Genomic DNA, 17,368 nt, shown 5'->3' with positions numbered 1-17,368 from the left:
CCTTCCCCCAACCACCTGAGGCCATCGTCCGTGCTCTGCAGCAGGAACCCGGGCTGACACTGATGTCAGGCCCAGCACTGCACACCACACCTGGACAACCTGCCTTTACCTGGGCAGCCCGGGCACCAGCTGCTCCCTGCCCTCCAGTGCCATGTTCTTGGGCAGCCCCAGGTCCTTCCAGGGCCTTTCCAGGGACTACACTGGGCTTGGCTCCCCATTTTCCCAGGTCCCCTCAGGAAGGCCACCCCCGACTGCCCCCCTTGCGTTCCTCTGTCACAGTGGTGTCTGCAGGGGGTGTGCCGTCCACTGGCTTCAAATTTGCCATTTGGCCAAACCCAACCTGGGAATCTCAGAGGCACAAACTCACCAAACATCCAGGTTTGCCTTTGAATAGAATTTTTATCAACTCAGGGTGTTCCTATGGAAAGCAGCTGTTGTTGACAGCTCTGGGCTTGAAGGAAAAAAAAAAAACCAACAGCAACAACAATTTCATGTATCTCCTTCTAGATCTTCCCTGGACCCACACACATATGTTATATAAATCTGATCGGTACGTGGAGAAATTAGTTTTTTGCTTAATAAATGCAGTTTAAAATAAAGGGTTTGTGGGGGTGAGGAGGCAGAGGTAACTCATAGGGGCCTTTTGGGGGAGCCAGCGGGAGCCAAGTGGTTTTGGTGGAAGGTGGGAAGGACAGCACTGCAGGGGTGTCCAGTGTGGGGCTTCCTCTCTCTTCTCCAGCCACCCCCACCTCTGGCCTTTCAGGGCGCACAGGCCTTCAGTGTCCTTTTTTCTCCTTTTTCCAGGGCCCCCGTAAGCCCATTCTCAGGCTCTTCGCCTTAATGTATTTATCTGCTCTGGTTCCTTAAAACGCACTCGATGCTGTTGCTTTGGAGTCAATTATGATGTCACAGAAGATTAGGGCATCTTTGTCAGGGATAAGCCATCAAAGCAGATGGACTCTGAGATCCCACGCTGCCTTCGGAGCTCTGATGCCCTTCACCAGAGATACTAAGAATGCACGACCTCCCCCAGGGATGGCTGCTACTTCTTATTGTCAGAGGCCTCGTCTGGTCCCTGAGCACTCATGGCCTGGCATCCGCTGCGGCTGCAGATGGCTCTAGGGAAGGGGAGACGAGCTAGGGAGGCAGGAACGACACAGGCAGGCTAACACTTCTATGGAGGATTATTTGCGCCAAAGCAGACCTGTGTAGGACAGTGGAAAGACACTGGATTTCGCATCACAAGCCCGGTGGGCATCTCTTCTCTGTCACTCTTTAACGGGGGCCCCTGGGCAAGCTGTGCAGCTGGCTGAGCCTTGGCTTCTCAGCTCTCTACCGGGGATAATAGCACCTGCCACACAGGGCTGCTTCCTGAGCCTTAAATAGGATAACGCTTGTGGAGTGGGACGCTAAGTGAGGGTGAGACCAGCATGGAAGAGAAATGCACTTAACGGGGAAGTGGTGGGATCTATGTTTTCAAGTCGCTGGAGGTTACACGGTATTTCTGATGGGTTCCTCCTGTCTCATGCTGTCAGCAAGGTGGGGGACCACGCCATCCTGTGAAATCTGGGTTACCCTTAGTGCAGCAGGGAGCTTTGTCCTGTTGTGGGGCATGTGGGCTCTTTTTATGTTTTAATTCCTCCTTGCTAATCTAAACCCTCTTTCAGGCTTACGGTTCCCTCATGCCACACAAAAGATCTAATATCAGCTGTTTGTACTTTAGTGTGAATGATTTTGTTCATTTGTTACATCTCCCTGGCTATTTGCATTTTCAGTATGATGAGGTTGCATTTTATGCCAGGGACAAGTGCTAGGAGACCCTGCATAATTCAAAATGAACATATTTTAAGACTAATTTTCCCATAGGAATTAATGTAAAAAGTAAGGGGGGGGCGATGTATTCTGGGAGCACATAAATCCATAACCGGTGAAGTGTATCTTTGCCTTAATGCTACTTTCTATTTTCTCAGCACTATCTCTAATACCTCGCAGAATGCTCTCTCCTAAATTAACAGCCTAGGGTATCATGGTCTTGCTTGGCCTTCCTCATAGCGTTTTATCACATTTAACTTCCGTACCAAAGTTATTGATTTTTGGGTACATTTTTCAGCATGAGCATGGCCACCGACTGCTACTTAATGAATACTTGGATGACATTGTTATAGGATATAAAGAAGATTTTAAATTATAATAACAGTGAATGTTAAAATAACAGCATAATAGTCCCCATAATCGCAAGAAGAAAGTCCTGTGCACGTCGACAGCAGTGCAGGAGCAGCGATGGGGCCATTAGCCCAGGATGGCAGGGGCATCGGCCCGTGGTGCTGCCATCTGGTGGTGATGGAAACAATGTCTCATTCACTAGGTCCACCTATTTTGAAATGAAGCGATTCTTGAGGACTGAACCATGTTTTTGGTGGTTTCATTATTTCAAATTTTATGTATAAAGACTGTATAGATATTTTAAATGGGCACTATTTCATATTTGCATCAAATGCTATCATGCTGTTATCTCTATAAATACGTGCAGAAAGATTGATTCTTTAAAACAGAATTTAAAGAATTTTGGAGGTTTTCCTCTGTCTGCCCCAATGGCTCTGGGGTCCTTCCTCTCTGGGTTCAGGATTCCAGGGATGGGATTGGGTGACAGGCATGTGAGGGTGACAGCAGCGGAAGGAGAAGGAACTTGGGGCCTCACTCCCCTTCCACTGTGTGCACGCCCCGGGTTTCAGAGGGGTGACGTAATACGCCCACGTCACACTCAACAAGACCCGCGGTCTCCTGAGTCCAAGCAAATCCTTTTAGAATTGTTGTGAGCATTGCAGGCCTATACAGCTCTTACTTAGGTTAACATCAGGCACACAGTAGGTGCTTAATAAATGTTGGCTATTACTATTGTTCCTAAGAGAAGATTTTCTTGAATGGAAAGGAAAGAAGAAAGAGAGGAAGGTAGGAGTGTGGTGGAGACGCTTTCAAGGATACGGAGGGAGCCCGGGGAGCCCAGACGGCCAGGGAGGCAGCTGTCCGAGCACTTTGTGGACCACTATTTCTCAAAACATTTTGTCTGTGGTCCATAGTAGGAAACTCATTTTACGTTTCAACTTAGTGCCCATATTCATACAGCAAAAACTAAGGTTTCATGAAACAGTAGTAGCCTTCCTCTATCCCATCCCACCCATTTTATTTCCTCAAAATTTTTTGACCCGCTAAATTGACGTTATAACCCACTAGTGGGTTCTGACCCATAATTTATGAACATAGCAGGCCACCCCTGCTATGAGCCCAGGGAGCCTGTGGCAGAGGCAAGGAGACCATGGGGTGGGACCCGGGGAGATGGAGGTTCCTGATGGGGGGAGAGGCAGGGGCCTGGGGGCCGTCCAGACCCAGACGTCAGTCTGGCGGGTTCCCCTTCACAGCCCTGGTAATAACTCATAAGGCTGTCCAGCCAGGGAAACGTGTGGACTGTACACCGTCGGTCTGATGCGAGCCCTGTGTTGGCTGGGCTGGCGGGGGACAAGGGAGCTGAGGGCAACAGCAGGATGGTGTCCTCATTTCTCAGTGACGGGGAGGCCTGTGGTGCAGGAGGGGCTCCCCAGGGGTCAGGACCACTCCACTCCGACATTCACCAGTCCTCCCCAGTGCTCCGCCCATAGCAGACAAGAGCTGCTGCAGGTGGGCTGGACCCAGTAAGAAGGGGTTTTCATTGCAGATGACTCAGAGGCCGGAGCTAAGCGGCCTCGGACCACCATCACAGCGAAGCAGCTGGAAACGTTAAAGAATGCCTACAAGAACTCCCCCAAGCCCGCCCGGCATGTGAGGGAGCAGCTCTCCTCAGAGACAGGCCTGGACATGAGGGTCGTACAGGTGAGACACTGGCTACCCCGGGCCCAGGGGCCCCTGTGCTTCTGTGGATCCCTGGGCCCAAGTGCCACTCCTTCCGGGCCTCGGGCCAGGGGCAGGGATGGAGGGGGCCTGGGGTGTCAGTGTGTCTGTGCCCTCCGCACCAGGAGGCTGAGGGAGTGGTAAACACAACACCTCATCAGCAATGTCACCGGTCCGTTGGGGAGTTGGGCTCAGGGCCATGACCCCGGGAATTCGCCAAATCTGGAGTGTGATTTCTGAGACCCAGGCAGAGGGAGTAGTGAGCACATCATACTCCCAGCCCTGAACTCTACTGAGGCTTCTGCTCCTGTCTCTGGGACCCTGGGGGCCGTGGACTCGTGGTGGGCACCCCCCGAGCATCCCTTGTGCTTGTGCGGCAGGTTTGGTTTCAGAACAGAAGGGCCAAGGAGAAGCGCCTGAAGAAGGACGCAGGGCGGCATCGCTGGGGCCAGTTCTATAAGAGCGTCAAGAGGAGCCGGGCAGGCAGCAAGCAGGAGAAGGAGAGCTCTGCCGAGGACTGTGGGGTTAGTGACAGTGAGCTGAGCTTCCGAGGTGAGCAGGGCTGGAGGGGCGAGGCCCAGGCCCTGGGAAAGGCCCCTGGGAAGCAGGAACCCTTGACACTCAGGAGATACCTTCCCTGAGGCCTTGACAACTCCCACCTGAACACAGGCTCTCCCCTGCGACTTGCATAAAGGGTGGGGGAACGCGGTAGTGGCCCTTTAAGATGGGACAAGGAGGTCAAAACAAGAGCGCTCTGCTGCTGAGATGTGGAAGCTGGGTTCCTCCAGGCCTCCCCGCCTCTCCTGCTGACTGGGGGCTCTCTCACCAGCCAGTGGCAGCTGGGAAGGCACCTGGGTCTCATCCTGTGCCCTCGGCCCCCTCTCGTGCATTTCTCGCCTCTGCAGGGGCCCTGGCCTCCCTCCTGTGATCCCCTAGAGCAACCCCTTTCTCCTCTCCCGGTGATGGGGAGGACATGATGGGGAGGACATGCTCACCAGGCCCTTTGCCCTGGGAGATCAATACTGTGTGTGCATGTGAGAAGGGGCCTGGCCTCATTCCTGAACCCCTCCCCCACTGCGCACTCCCTGTCTCCCTGCACTCAGCTCTGCAGCATGCGCTCCATTCAAGTTGGCGCATCAGCAAAATTGCAGATGGCTGCATGTTTTGGGCCCTTAGGTTGTTTGCAAATAGCCATCAGTATTCTCCTATATCGAGTCCTCGAATGTGGAAGGCTTTCTGTTGGGAGGGGTAGAGTATTAAGTGTGTGTGTGTGTGTGTGTGGGGGGGTGTTGGAAATTGGGTTTCCAGTTGTGGCTCTGTCAGATCTGTTCACTTCTCCTGAGCCTCAGTTTCCCCATCTAGAAATGGGTAGTAACCACATCCTTGGCCACCTCACAGTGCTGTTGTGGGGATCAATGAACACGACTGACTGGATGTGCTAGGGGAAAGTGCAGCACATGTTTGCACTTGGTTGTCCCACAGGGAGCCTGTGGCTCCCACAGATGGCCCTGGTCCTATGTGATCACAGGTACAGGCAAAAGGCTAAATTATGGCCATTTTACAGTGGAGCTGAGCCTTCATCTTTCTGCCCCTTTAAAGGGCATGAGCTCTCCTCCTTTCATTTTAATGTCTGGAATGGGGGCAGGCCTCTGGCAGGTTGTCAGAAGGGATGGGTGCTGAAGTCTAGTCTCGATGGGGGTTAGATAGGAATTGGTGCACAGACCCAGAAAAGCGGGGCAGAGGATGGCACGAGCTGCGTGCCAGGAGCACAGTGCCCTGGGAAGACTGTAGCTCAGCCTCGAGGTCTGTCCTGGGGCCCTGGGGAGGGCTCAAGAGTCTTATGCTCACCTTCCAGGCCTCTGGGTGGGGTTGGAAAAACCACGTCATCCCATCTGAGCTGCTGAAATCCATGTCTGGAACATACAGGACTGTTAAGTCTTGGTTTGTAGCTCCTTTCTGTTGGGTGCAGGTGGGTCCCCAGGTCGACCTATTATTGGTCTCTCAGGTAATTATCTAATCCTTTATTTCTTAAGACTAAAACTGCCTGCCTCTGTTGGAGAGATGAATTCGTCCAGGTGGCAAAGATAGCCATTAGATCCCTTTAGTGAAGTTCTCTAAGAAACAAGACTGTTCATTTGCCTTCATCGGGTCAACGCTGTCCCCAGTGAAAAACTTATTAGAGATAGAGAGAGAAACCAAGTCCTCTGATATTGAACCACTTTTCCGGGTGGACCAGAAGGATTTTGTACACATGTTAAGGGTGATCCTGGGGTAGCCGATTAGCTCAGTTGGGTAGAGTGTGGTGTTGATAACACCAAGGTTGCCAGTTCAATCCCCATATGGGCCAAAGTGACTTGCGCCCACCTTAAAAAAAAAAATTAAAAAAATCCTGGGCTGGAAATAAAATAAAAAAAAATTAAATTAAAAAAAAATGAGTGGTCCCCAGCTACCCGTATACCATATGGGCCTGCTCATTCCCAACCAACTGCGCCAGGCACTTTACTCAGCTTGGAAGCTTAAAATCTTGTCATGGTTTCCATTGGTCATGTCCTCAGTGTAGCCAGAGTATCTCAGTCCATGAGCGACATGGGACCAGCAAGCTCACCAAACACTGTCCAGCCTTCTGGGTCCTAGGAATTGAGTCTCTGCAGGTGTTGCTTCCGGTTCTCCCCCTTGACCTGCGTCAGTCTCTGGACGACAGGCTGACGTGGCAGCAAGGCCGCTGCCATCCTTGGGCTTCTTTCCCGGTCGTGCGTGTTCCTAGGTTGTGAAGAACAGGGGACCACCGGCGTCCCGGCGGCTGACAATAAATCTCCGTTCTTTTGTCCACAGAGGATCAAATTCTCTCAGAACTTGGCCACACCAATAGGATTTATGGCAACGTGGGGGACGTTACAGGCGGACAGTTAATGAATGGGAGCTTCTCCATGGACGGGACAGGACAATCCTATCAGGACTTGAGGGATGGGAGCCCCTATGGAATCCCCCAGTCTCCATCCTCCATATCGTCCCTGCCATCCCACGCGCCTTTGCTCAATGGGCTGGATTACACGGTGGACAGTAATTTGGGCATCATTGCGCATGCAGGGCAGGGAGTGAGCCAGACGCTGAGAGCCATGGCTGGGGGACCCACCTCCGACATCTCCACAGGAAGCAGTGTAGGCTATCCCGACTTCCCAACGAGCCCAGCCTCTTGGCTCGATGAAATGGAGCACCCTCCTTTTTAAACATCTCTCCTCCCCACCCTACCTGTCCTTCTGGCTTGAGAGAATAGCTTCAAGGATCAAAACAGACTGACCTTTGTAGGATCAAAAGTGCGCCAATGTGAATTTCCATTATTTTCAATGGAAGGAAGTCCTCTGTTGATCCCTCGGAGGCCACCGCTCTTGGGCGTTGTTCTCCCGGGGAAGAGGCCGAGAGCTGCCTCCTCTCAGAGCACAGCACAGGGCACAGAGCCTAGAGCGCTAGGGTGCTGGCTTGCTGGCTCCCTTCCCCCACCCTGCTTAAAGGCTTTGGCTGCTCAGTGCTTGGTGGCACAGGCGACTGTGTGGGGCCACCTTGGTCTTTGGGAACTCTGCTCCAGCTGGTGTGTCTCATGAGGTGCCTCCCAAACCAGTGCTCTTGCCAGAACGAAGCTTCTTAAGGCAGCGACATCACAGCCCTTATGCATAATAAATGATCTCTGGACCACCCTTATTGAACCCTAATTTCCGAAATAAAAAAAGTCACTTATTATTAAAGGTCAGTGGAAACTTGGATGGCCACAGTTTGATATTGAAAACATGCCCCCCCCCACCCCGCTCCTTTTTTTCTTCTGCTGTGAAAAAAATATGACTTCTTCCCTTCCCAGAAGTACAAGCCTGAGAATATTTGTTGGTTTTGGTTTGTAAGAACTCCCATCCCTGACGGCAAGAAGTGGTTTTCATTGCAGGTGACTCTGAGGCTGGAGCTGAGTGGCCGTGGACCATCACAGCGGCTGCCCGACGAGTCCCCTCGGAGCACAATGTGCCTTTTTAATTTGCTCGTATCATTGATGCCACTAGACAGGCTGTGGGTTACAAAACGATCAAAGCTAAAATATGGAGACAACAGAACGACAATCAGTGAAAACATTGGCAGCCCCATTTGGGTTCCAAATGTGCAGTCCACGTAGCCAAGTCAGCGCATGCCAGCATCCCAGGGCTCCCCCTCCTGTCGGGTGAAATGGTATTGTGAGTTTGTTTCGAGGGAGTTGGTGTAGATGAGTTCGCAAGTCCACTCCCACTTTATGCACCGTCCACCTGTCTATCAGGAAGTTCTCCGCGTGCACACGGGAACTTAGGCAGGTGGAGTCTACTCCAGTCCCCTCAGGACACAGAGGGTTGCTTCTCCCTGCTTCCCGTTTTCTGAAACAAGGTGAGGAGTGTGGAAAAGGGTAAGTAAGCAGGGCTTGCCTTTCTTTCACGTGACAGGATGGGGCCCAAGACCCTAAGGCCCTTTTCTTCTGTGTTCCTCACCTTTTGAGGCCCGCAAAGATTTAGCCTCGAGGAAGACATGAACGCTTCCTCCTTGGCGGCTGCCTCTTCTGTAAATGCCTCCCAGGGCTACACTAAGGTCAGTTAAGCTTCTTTAAAATATATAGTCTGCAAATTCCTGGGATCAGCCTTTTTTCTGATCAATTTTGGAGTGTACCCTTATTTTTGGATGTGCTGCCGTTGTGATTTTTGCCGGGGGAGTCTGCACATGTAGGCCCTCTTCTTGAGGCCCCGGGAGTAGGGATGATGGAGAACGAAGTCGAGACAATTCTGTGCTACTGGGAAGTCCCAATAATGTGAACAGTGGGGCTGGGGAGGGATGGAGACACAGATGCACAGTAATAAGCCATGGGAAGGATAAGGCAAGTGCCACTGTCTTTTTGGAGGGCAGAGGCTCAAACACACTGTTCTTAGCAGGCTGCTCACAGTACACAGGAGAAAGACTGCTGGGCAAAGAGCCAGCGGCAGACTGTCCCACCCAGACCACTGTCACAGCTCCGTTACTTGACATGGTATTATCCCATAGGACCTCAGAGGCACATCCTCTTTGTGGTGAGTGTAGTACACGGACAGCAGACTCTCTAAAGGGGCACGCCCCCTCTGTGTAGCGCTGTTTTAAGATCTGTTGACCAGTTTTTGTTTTTGTTTGCAAGTGAATCACACTCGCTCCCTATTCCATGGTGGGAGAATGGGTGGCCTTCCTCCATCACGCTAACAGGAGCGCTAACGGATCTTGAGGAACTCAGCGAGCAGTGCAGTTGACACTGGGAGGAAATCCTTTGGTTTTGCTGGGTTGACTAGCTGGACAAGCTCTTGAGGGCACGGGCCAAAAGCTAGGAGAGCTTTGATTTAAGTTCCCTGGAGCCAGCTCCCCAGAGAGTAGAAAACACTGGTGCCCCATTTAGAAGCACAGCCATAATCGGTCTCAGAGTTTAAGTGGCTTTCCTTGCAAGAGGGGTTAGCATCATGGATGTGCCGGTGCCACCAAGGAGCCACCGCATGCCAAGCCTGTTCCTTGGCTCTTTTGTAGCCCGGAGGTGGAGAACACAGAATGCTACCTTGAGACTCTCTCCCAGGCACTCCTCTATTGCTCGGTAGTCTAGTACTGAGGTGTTAGGTGTTATATGGCAGCTGGTTCCCCGTTGCTAAAAATGACACGGATGAATTTTTAAAATGAAATGAGGCCTAGAGCCATTGACATTATTTGGACCTGTCTGTGGCTCTTAGAGAGCAATTAACTAGCAATGTTTATTTGCAGTGCGTGGCCGACAGGCCTTAGGACAGGAGGCTTCTGAATGCGGGAGCAAATGAATAGTTAGAAAAAGCCAACACCACCCAAGCTTCCAATGGGAACTGGTATAAGCAAAAATGGGACCTGTGGGGCTGTGGAAGAATCTGTATTTCTTGAAAAATAATAAAACCACAGAGGAAACACCAAAAGCAGGGGCTAAGCTGGCCCACTGGCTAAATCATGTTGTTGCCAAGCCTGGTCCTGGTCCTTTCAGGGACGTGCTGTGCAACGGCAGGCAAACTCCTTTCTGTCTCTGTGCTCTCTCTCTTGCCTCATCTGATAATTATGAATATAATGTAAAGTGAGAATCAACTGCTGTATTGATACCATGATTCCTGTACACCAACACAGTGACACGTCAGGGAAAGAGGGCAAAATTAATACATAAGAAAAACATTTGGCAGTGTCTTTACATTTTTTTTTTTTTGCCAATGTAAAACATGAAATCTAATAAGATAACTGGGGGCCATTAGATCCTCATAAGGAAGTTCAATTTGCAAGAAGTATAAATAACCCGTAGAACAAAAGACACGGCCATCTCTGAAGCTCAAGCTAGTTGTTTTGAAATAACTGCCTCCTTGCAGGAGCGGGGGGGTTTGAAGGCCTCAGCTGAGCAAAAGCTGTGTGCTGGGTGGCAGTGCTGTCTGGCATCCACACGCCCACCCAACCCCTCCCTCACGCCACTACTGACAACTTGGTTATAACCATGGAAGTAATGACCGTATCTCCTCGGCCAGCAGGGTCTGGAAAGGACTGAGGAGGCTCATTTTTAAACATTGCACTTTAAAAATTGGAAACCGTGAGATGAAGAAAAATCCAATTAAGCGGAAATGAGTTTTGTTTTATTGCCTGCTGCTGAAGGGCTCTGGGCATGCTGAAAGCTAAATAAAAAGCACATCACTGGCTCTCTCTTTCTTGGGTTGGTCAGTTGCTCCAACTGCTCTCACACGGTGACTGGAGCCAGAAAGAGAGAGTGCAGCAAAGTCATCCCACCCACACACTCTGCTTGGTAGGCCCACAGTGAAAGCACAGTTTCATGCTGCTAGCTCTGGTGAGGGGGCAGGCGCAGGTTTGGCAGGTGTGCCAAGCGTTCCTTTGCTTAGGGAGGCAGAGCACAGGTGGACAGAGGAGGACACCCCCACTCTCATCTGCTGCCCACCTAGAGACGAGAGGCATTGGTATTTCCCCACGTGAGGACTGCGTTCAGCCAACCGGGCAGGTTCAAGGCTGCACGAGCCCAGATGCTGCTCTGAACTTGCATTCGGACCTCAAAGCCCCCTGAATCCCCTAAGCTCTGGATTGTTGCCCTCACCCTTCGCAGTGTAAATTTTGTACAGTTAAAAAAAGAAATGAAGTCTCATTTCCTGGAAAAAGAAAAAAAAAAAAAGGACCCACTCATCCTTATTTATTGCCATGTGACTTTGGAACACAGAAGCTGGTGCGTTTGTTTGTATATGCCTCCTGTGTGTTGGCATGAGATGTGTATGGTAAAGCTATGTCCAATAAATATGGAAGTTCTTTAGAAGCTGATGCGTCTTGCTTTTCATTTGGTTTTCTGGAAGTTTTTTTGCTTCATCTAAATCGAATAAAAAGCTGTGCTGACCTGGGACCCTTTCATCACCAGAAGAAAACCCAACATACAGAGCTGAATGCCAGAGCTACGTACAACCCAAAATACCAGAACCACTCAATGAAGGGCTGGTTAGAAGACATTTTCTGAATTTTCTCATAGCAATTTTTCTGGGGCCCAATCCTCTGCTCCGAGACCCAGGGAAAACCTGTTGACCACATAATTTTTAGTTACTGTCTGTCCTTCACAATTACACATTTTCTCCCTAGAGAAAGTATGTGCAAATGTCTATATTTGGGTGAGAGGTAGACAGAGGGATAGAAATACCTCATCGGAGTCACCTGGGCTCTTGGACAAGCTTTGCTAGGAACATCTCCATTCAGATTTTTTTTCTCTGCAGGAGCTTTTATTAGGGTGCAGGTGCTGAAGTTTAACTGGAATGGAAAGAGCAACCGAGATTCTTTTATTAAAAAAAAAAAGTCCTAGTATTTCTTTAGAGCTGGAGTCCCATTTAGGACAGACTAGATTGCTTTTTCCATTCGTGGTTAGTTTTGTTTGGTTGAAGAGAAGGACCAACTAGACATGTACTGTCCAATATGGTAGCTACTAGCCACTTGTAGCTATTTAAATTTAAACTGATTAGCATTCAATAAAATGAAAAGTTTAGTTCCTCACATTGGCCGTATTTCAAGTGCTCTGTAGCTACATGTGGCTATTTGGACACATAGATATAAAACGTTTTTATCATTGCAGGAGGTTCTATTAGACAGTGCAGACAGAATTGGGCTCAGGAGAAATGGGTAGAGAAAACTCACTCATCACCTGTGTAGTTACTAGTCAACCTGGAGTACTTGGTGAGGTATTCTGAGGCTCCTTAGACAGCGGTAATGACAACTCCTCTGCCATCATGTCTCGTGTGTGGCACTACACACAAGAATGACTTGTCTGGGTGCAAAGCACGAGGCTGGGCTCTGGGCCTCTGAGTTCTCAGTCTAATGCTGCCACCAGATTGTCGGGACTCTGCCTAAGTCCTAGGCCCACTGCGTGTCCCATAGTCTACCCTGTTAACCAGCAAAGATCGTACCTCCCAGGCAGGACCTCCGGTGAGATTGTTGGAAGGCTTAAAGGTCTTTTAGTGGAGACTCAACTCTCTGCTATGTAGGGAAGGGATTTATGGTCCTCTCCTGTGGTGAATAGCTTGCTGGGCTGAGAAAGGCAAAAGACCTTACTGGGTTATGTACCAAGGAAAGCTGAGGATGAGAGAGACCTTACTGGGTGCAAGGGAGGGGGCAGACAAGAGCATCAAATGGGAGAGGGGTGTTGCTAGAGGAATACAGACGCTGCTGTACACGAGGGCTTGTTTTTTCCTTCCCTAGCTCAGTCCCTCGGGTGCTTGTTAGGGAACTCCGCCAAGGGGCTGTGAAGGGCTCTGTCGCTATTAATTTAATTACTCATGTGAGTATTCCTAAGGCATTAATAACGGGCCCTGAGAATTCTGCTACTGTATGCACTATATACTGTATCTTTAGGCTTCCATTCTCAAACTCCTCGTCACGAGCCTTTCTCTATCGGGTCTTTGCTCTCAATACACTATCCATTGTTTTGAGTGTATCAGGCTGACAATTCATTGGACTGGTGCCACGCTGGGCTCCTGTTTCCACCACAATGCTAATGTAGTGATTTTGGGGGACTTATCAAATGAGTTCTCAGCTCACAAAGGAAGGAGAGGAGCTGGTCGTTCTTCCTGGTCTGGTCACGGTGACCAGCTCCCAAGTATGGGATTCTCTTTCCGACAGTGGCTTTCCAGAAGGACAGCTGCTTCAAGAGGAATAAAGGACAGAAGTCACTGACCAGAAAGAGTGAAATAAAACACAAACTCAGGAGGACCAATGAAGGCTCAAAAGTCAGGGTTTCCGCCGCTTTCCTAGCCTTTTTACCTTGGGCACGGAATCCTACTTAGCTCAAACCAGAAAAGGATTCAAAAGTAATCAAATGCAAGTCAGTGGGTTGTACATTTTAACCAATGGCCGAAGCAGAAGTAAAACTATAAGAGGGAAGATCCTCAATGCATCTGATTGTATCTCCTTAGGTTTGATATTTGAGATACAAACAGAAAAGCATTGCATCCCCTTGCAGTACCTCCTTAGCAGAGAGCTATGTCAGTGCTCTCATCTGGAATTCCCATACCTTTCCTCATAATGTCCCCTGTGGGCTGTGCAGTGAGCAAGGGAGCTCCGTCCGGGCGATTATTGGAACATGGCTGCCTCGAGGAAGTAAGCAATGGTTAGCCACTGCTGGTGACGAAATACTGTGAGTCAGGAGGGAGAAAAAAAACAAAAACAAAACAGCAATGTTTACAAAATGAGGCCAAATCATGAGGATGAGGGAACTTTTTATGACCGTCCCTCTAAAAGGAGTAAGAAGAAGAACCCATTGATACTATTGAATAAAAGTCTTGTAAATCGTCAGCTGCTGCCCTAGGACATCACATCCTTCCAGGGAAAGCAGGCCTGGGCTTGTGATTGGAACATTTTTCATTCATTTTCTTCCCTCATTTTTGTCCAATGTGATTTCAAGACTTTCCTTTAGAACCTTTGGTGGTTCTTCCTTTGGCCCTCTCCCCTGCTGAACACAAAAAGCAAATTTAGGTATGTTATTAACTGGGATGTTATTTTGTAAGTAAATGCACAAGTCACAGGCTCTCCCAGGCGGTACACTTTTTCCCTCCTCACAGAAGGGGTTACCAGGAGAAAAAGGTTGCCACATGACTTATTCATATTTTGGGTTTTTTTAGCAGACCACTGAACTGGCCGGAACTTTCTAGGCTGATGCAGGTGGGCTGTCTCTATAGCTAGGGGAGAGTTTTTGTTTTTAAAGATTTATCTTTCTCTCACTTGCTTGCCAGCCCTGGACCAGGGTCTCTTGTTGGTTGGGAGGGAATTGGGGATTTTGGAAAGGCTGGGAATTGCTTCCTGAAAGATAAAATATAGACCCAAAAGAGTGGTCTTGGCACATATTGGGAGTTGGAAATCAGCAGTGTTTTTTTTAAAAAAGGCCATTAAAATGGTAAATAGGCTTCAACAGATGGCTTCAGCACAGCAATGGAAAGCCCAGACTTTGGGGTTAAATCTCATATTTTAGTCACCTGGGGCTAGCTTATTATTCCAGAAAAACAAACATCTATAAAGCTGACAGCCCCCCCCCCTCTAAAGTGGAGCCCTTGATGGTTGCCTGCTCTCTGGCCAGTGGATGGGTGGCTGCCTCCAGATAGCCACCTGGGAATTGAAAGTCACTTTTTCGACACCTGTCAACCGCAGGGCTTAAAAGCTCACTCCGGCGAGAGGACTACGATAACCAAGAGTCTATATTACTGATGTGCCTGGACTTTTATACACAATATGTGTGCTGGCTTTATTATTATTTTTTTAGAATCATTTTAACATTTAATGCTTCTCAATTAAAGTGATTTCCTGGAGTGGATGCCAAGCTTCGTTTAGAATGCGTATTAACCACTTTCCCTATCGGTAGTTAAAGGCACTGAGGGATTTAAACAGCAATCCACAAGTCTGTTCAGTCAAGGTTTGGCGGAATAAAGCAGATTATAAACAATAATATATGTCTTTCTCTTCTTTTCCTGGAAGGGTTCCAGACTCACAAACAGGGCTAAAGTGCTATAAATATCCAGGGCTAAGCTTTGGGCTCTACAAATGTACTCCATGAAAGCCACAGGCTCTGGCGGTGCCACTTTTTATCCTGTGTGTGCACGTGTGCACGTACTTTGAAAGCGCCTTTTATTACACAAAGTGTCCATCAACTGAACCTACCTTCTAAATATTAAAATGGAAACCAGGATCGCTACACAAGTGAGAGGAAAAATGAATCCCGGCCGCAGCGTGGGTGATGCATGTGCTGCTGCAGCCCAGGGCAGCTCACCCACTGAAAGTCACCTCTTTGCTCCTTCGCGGCCTCATAGTCCCACTTATTCAGCCACTGCGTTCAGTAGTTTTAGGTTCAAATGGTCATTTTCCCACCTCTGAGGGAAACACACCTTGAGTGTCTAGGGTTCCACTATGAGGCAAATGCATGTGGTGGGGGCAGCCCCTTGGATGCTTTTATCTGGTTTTCAACCTCACTGTTCTATTGCGAACTCATGTTCATTCCTTGTGAACATTAGAAGAATATCAGCAAGGAAGCTTCTGTCCTGGGTATGAATTAGCTCGTATCTTGTAAACATCCCGCCCTAGTTTCCAGGGCTGGGAAGCTCTGTATTGCGGGTGGAAGGAAGAGTAAGTGCCCTTGGGAGTGACTCCAGTCCACGAGTCCCAAAAGAGAGAGTACAAGAATGTAAAGTAATGACATTTATTTTATAACGGTGCCAAGTACAATGATATAATAAAACACAGGAAAGAAAATTCTGAAGAATTTATATGTAAACGTAAAAATGTAAGAAATAAAATGCCACGAATGCCCAATAACTGGCGATCTAGACAAGGTTCACGCCATTACGTTCTGCTTTTCAGGGAGGAGCAGGACAAGAGTATTTCAGGGATAAGTGAATAAAGATGAGGTGAAACAGCTCTTCCTGTTCAATCTTTTAGCGTAATGTCAATTAATGCATATTTGAAAAATTGACCACACTTGGTGCATAATAAACGTTAGGTGATAAGTATAACACGGAAGCTTTTTTTCCCCTTCAGTCTGAGCATCACTATATTTTGATCCCAGATCTCTCTGATGAAGGAACTGTGGGTGGTTACTGAAATTAATTAAAGATGCTCAAGGTTCAGCTTCAATAATGATCGCCATAATTCTTCAAATCACATGATTACAGAAGACTGAATTGAAGGATTTTTATGTTATAAGAAGAAAGTGCAATGTGCATGTATAAAATCCATTAGGAGGCTTGGTCATACCTTTGAGCGTGGTTGCTTCTGTTTTTGCTTTAGCTTACCCTGAAAACACTGTGCAGGGAAAACTTTTGGCCTCGTATCACAAGGCTTGGATCATCAACGTGATCCAGAAAAAAATAAGATCATGTACATTGAAGTGAATTCTATGTAAACGTCTATATAAAGATGGGCATTTTTACTGTTTCCATTTGTATGACCTTGGACAATTTCACTAACAGTTCTGAGTTTCAATTTCCTCATTTGGCAAATAGAGAAAATGCCATTATTTCTACTTTTACAACTATTGTGAGGTTCAATTAAGATGCTTGTGTATAAAGTCCTGTGCAAAAAGTAAGGTGTAATTACTGTTCTGTCAATAAGTTAAGATGTATTGATTGTAAGATACAAAGATAGTTTATGTAACACAAAGAAAAAAATGCTGTCAATTCAAGTACAACACACCATTGTTTGTAAAAGACAACCAATGGTGGATACGTTAAAATGTGTGCCTTAAAATTATAGTATTATAATACTATAGCATTATAACTATAGTATTATAACAATAATATAATATTATAACTACTATTAAAATATTTGCCCCAAAATACCTTAGGAATTAGAATTTGAAACTCATGAATACTTAAACTCAGTATTTTCATTACTACATTGTGGCTGGTGGGTTACATACCTATCCTGTGATAAACATTTACCTATGAAGGGATCTTTTAGGGACTTGAAGTTTGATGAAAGCCTTCATGTTTCAAATGATAAATGTTAAATAAACATTCAAAAGTCTTCACGTTCAGCTGAAGCATATATTAGCCAGGGCGCTCACCACTTCTGTGACCCCAGCTCAGCTCTGCTACAGTCCCAGTCCTTGTTCATTAATCCTCGGACATGCCATATGATACACGGAGTAATAACCTATAGCCAAGTAGTTAAACCTGGCAGGAAGCTAAGAAATACCTATTTAATAGAAAGGTTCACTGGATTATAGCAACCTTTTAGCTAGAAAATGCTGAAACATTAAAAAAAGATATAATAGATGCTCTTCCAGATATTATACTTTGGTTGTTATCCTTCTCCCTGACAAGCATAAGAGATAACAATATGTGGCCAGTTGGCTGACTTCTTACATCTTGATTAGAGACACAGTTATAGTAGGTTTAAAAGAGTTAGTTTTTGATTAGTAATTTATGAATTTCTATGAGACTTTTTTTTT

At 47.7% G+C, this 17,368-nt stretch overlaps 1 protein-coding gene across 6 annotated transcripts in view; it reads left to right on the top strand.

Moving 5' to 3' along the window:
- The window catches only part of LHX4 (LIM homeobox 4), a 42,774-nt gene extending 34,871 nt beyond the window's left edge, over window positions 1–7,903 (top strand). For 5 of the 6 annotated variants that reach the window (XM_019630815.1, XM_019630816.1, XM_019630812.1 and 2 more), the window contains 3 exons: window positions 3,710–3,864; window positions 4,263–4,434; window positions 6,715–7,903. In XM_019630815.1, coding sequence (XP_019486360.1) covers window positions 3,710–3,864; window positions 4,263–4,434; window positions 6,715–7,109 — 722 coding nt within the window. In that variant the 3' untranslated portion in view covers window positions 7,110–7,903. The remainder of the gene's footprint in view (window positions 1–3,709; window positions 3,865–4,262; window positions 4,435–6,714) is intronic. The other variant, XM_019630811.1, reaches the window with a different exon arrangement.
- The last annotated feature ends 9,465 nt before the right edge of the window (window positions 7,904–17,368 follow it).

The sequence above is a fragment of the Hipposideros armiger genome, unplaced genomic scaffold (assembly GCF_001890085.2).
Source record: "Hipposideros armiger isolate ML-2016 unplaced genomic scaffold, ASM189008v1 scaffold_950, whole genome shotgun sequence".
NCBI classification, from domain to species: Eukaryota; Metazoa; Chordata; class Mammalia; order Chiroptera; family Hipposideridae; genus Hipposideros; species Hipposideros armiger.
This window is presented reverse-complemented; position numbering and strand designations above follow the sequence as displayed.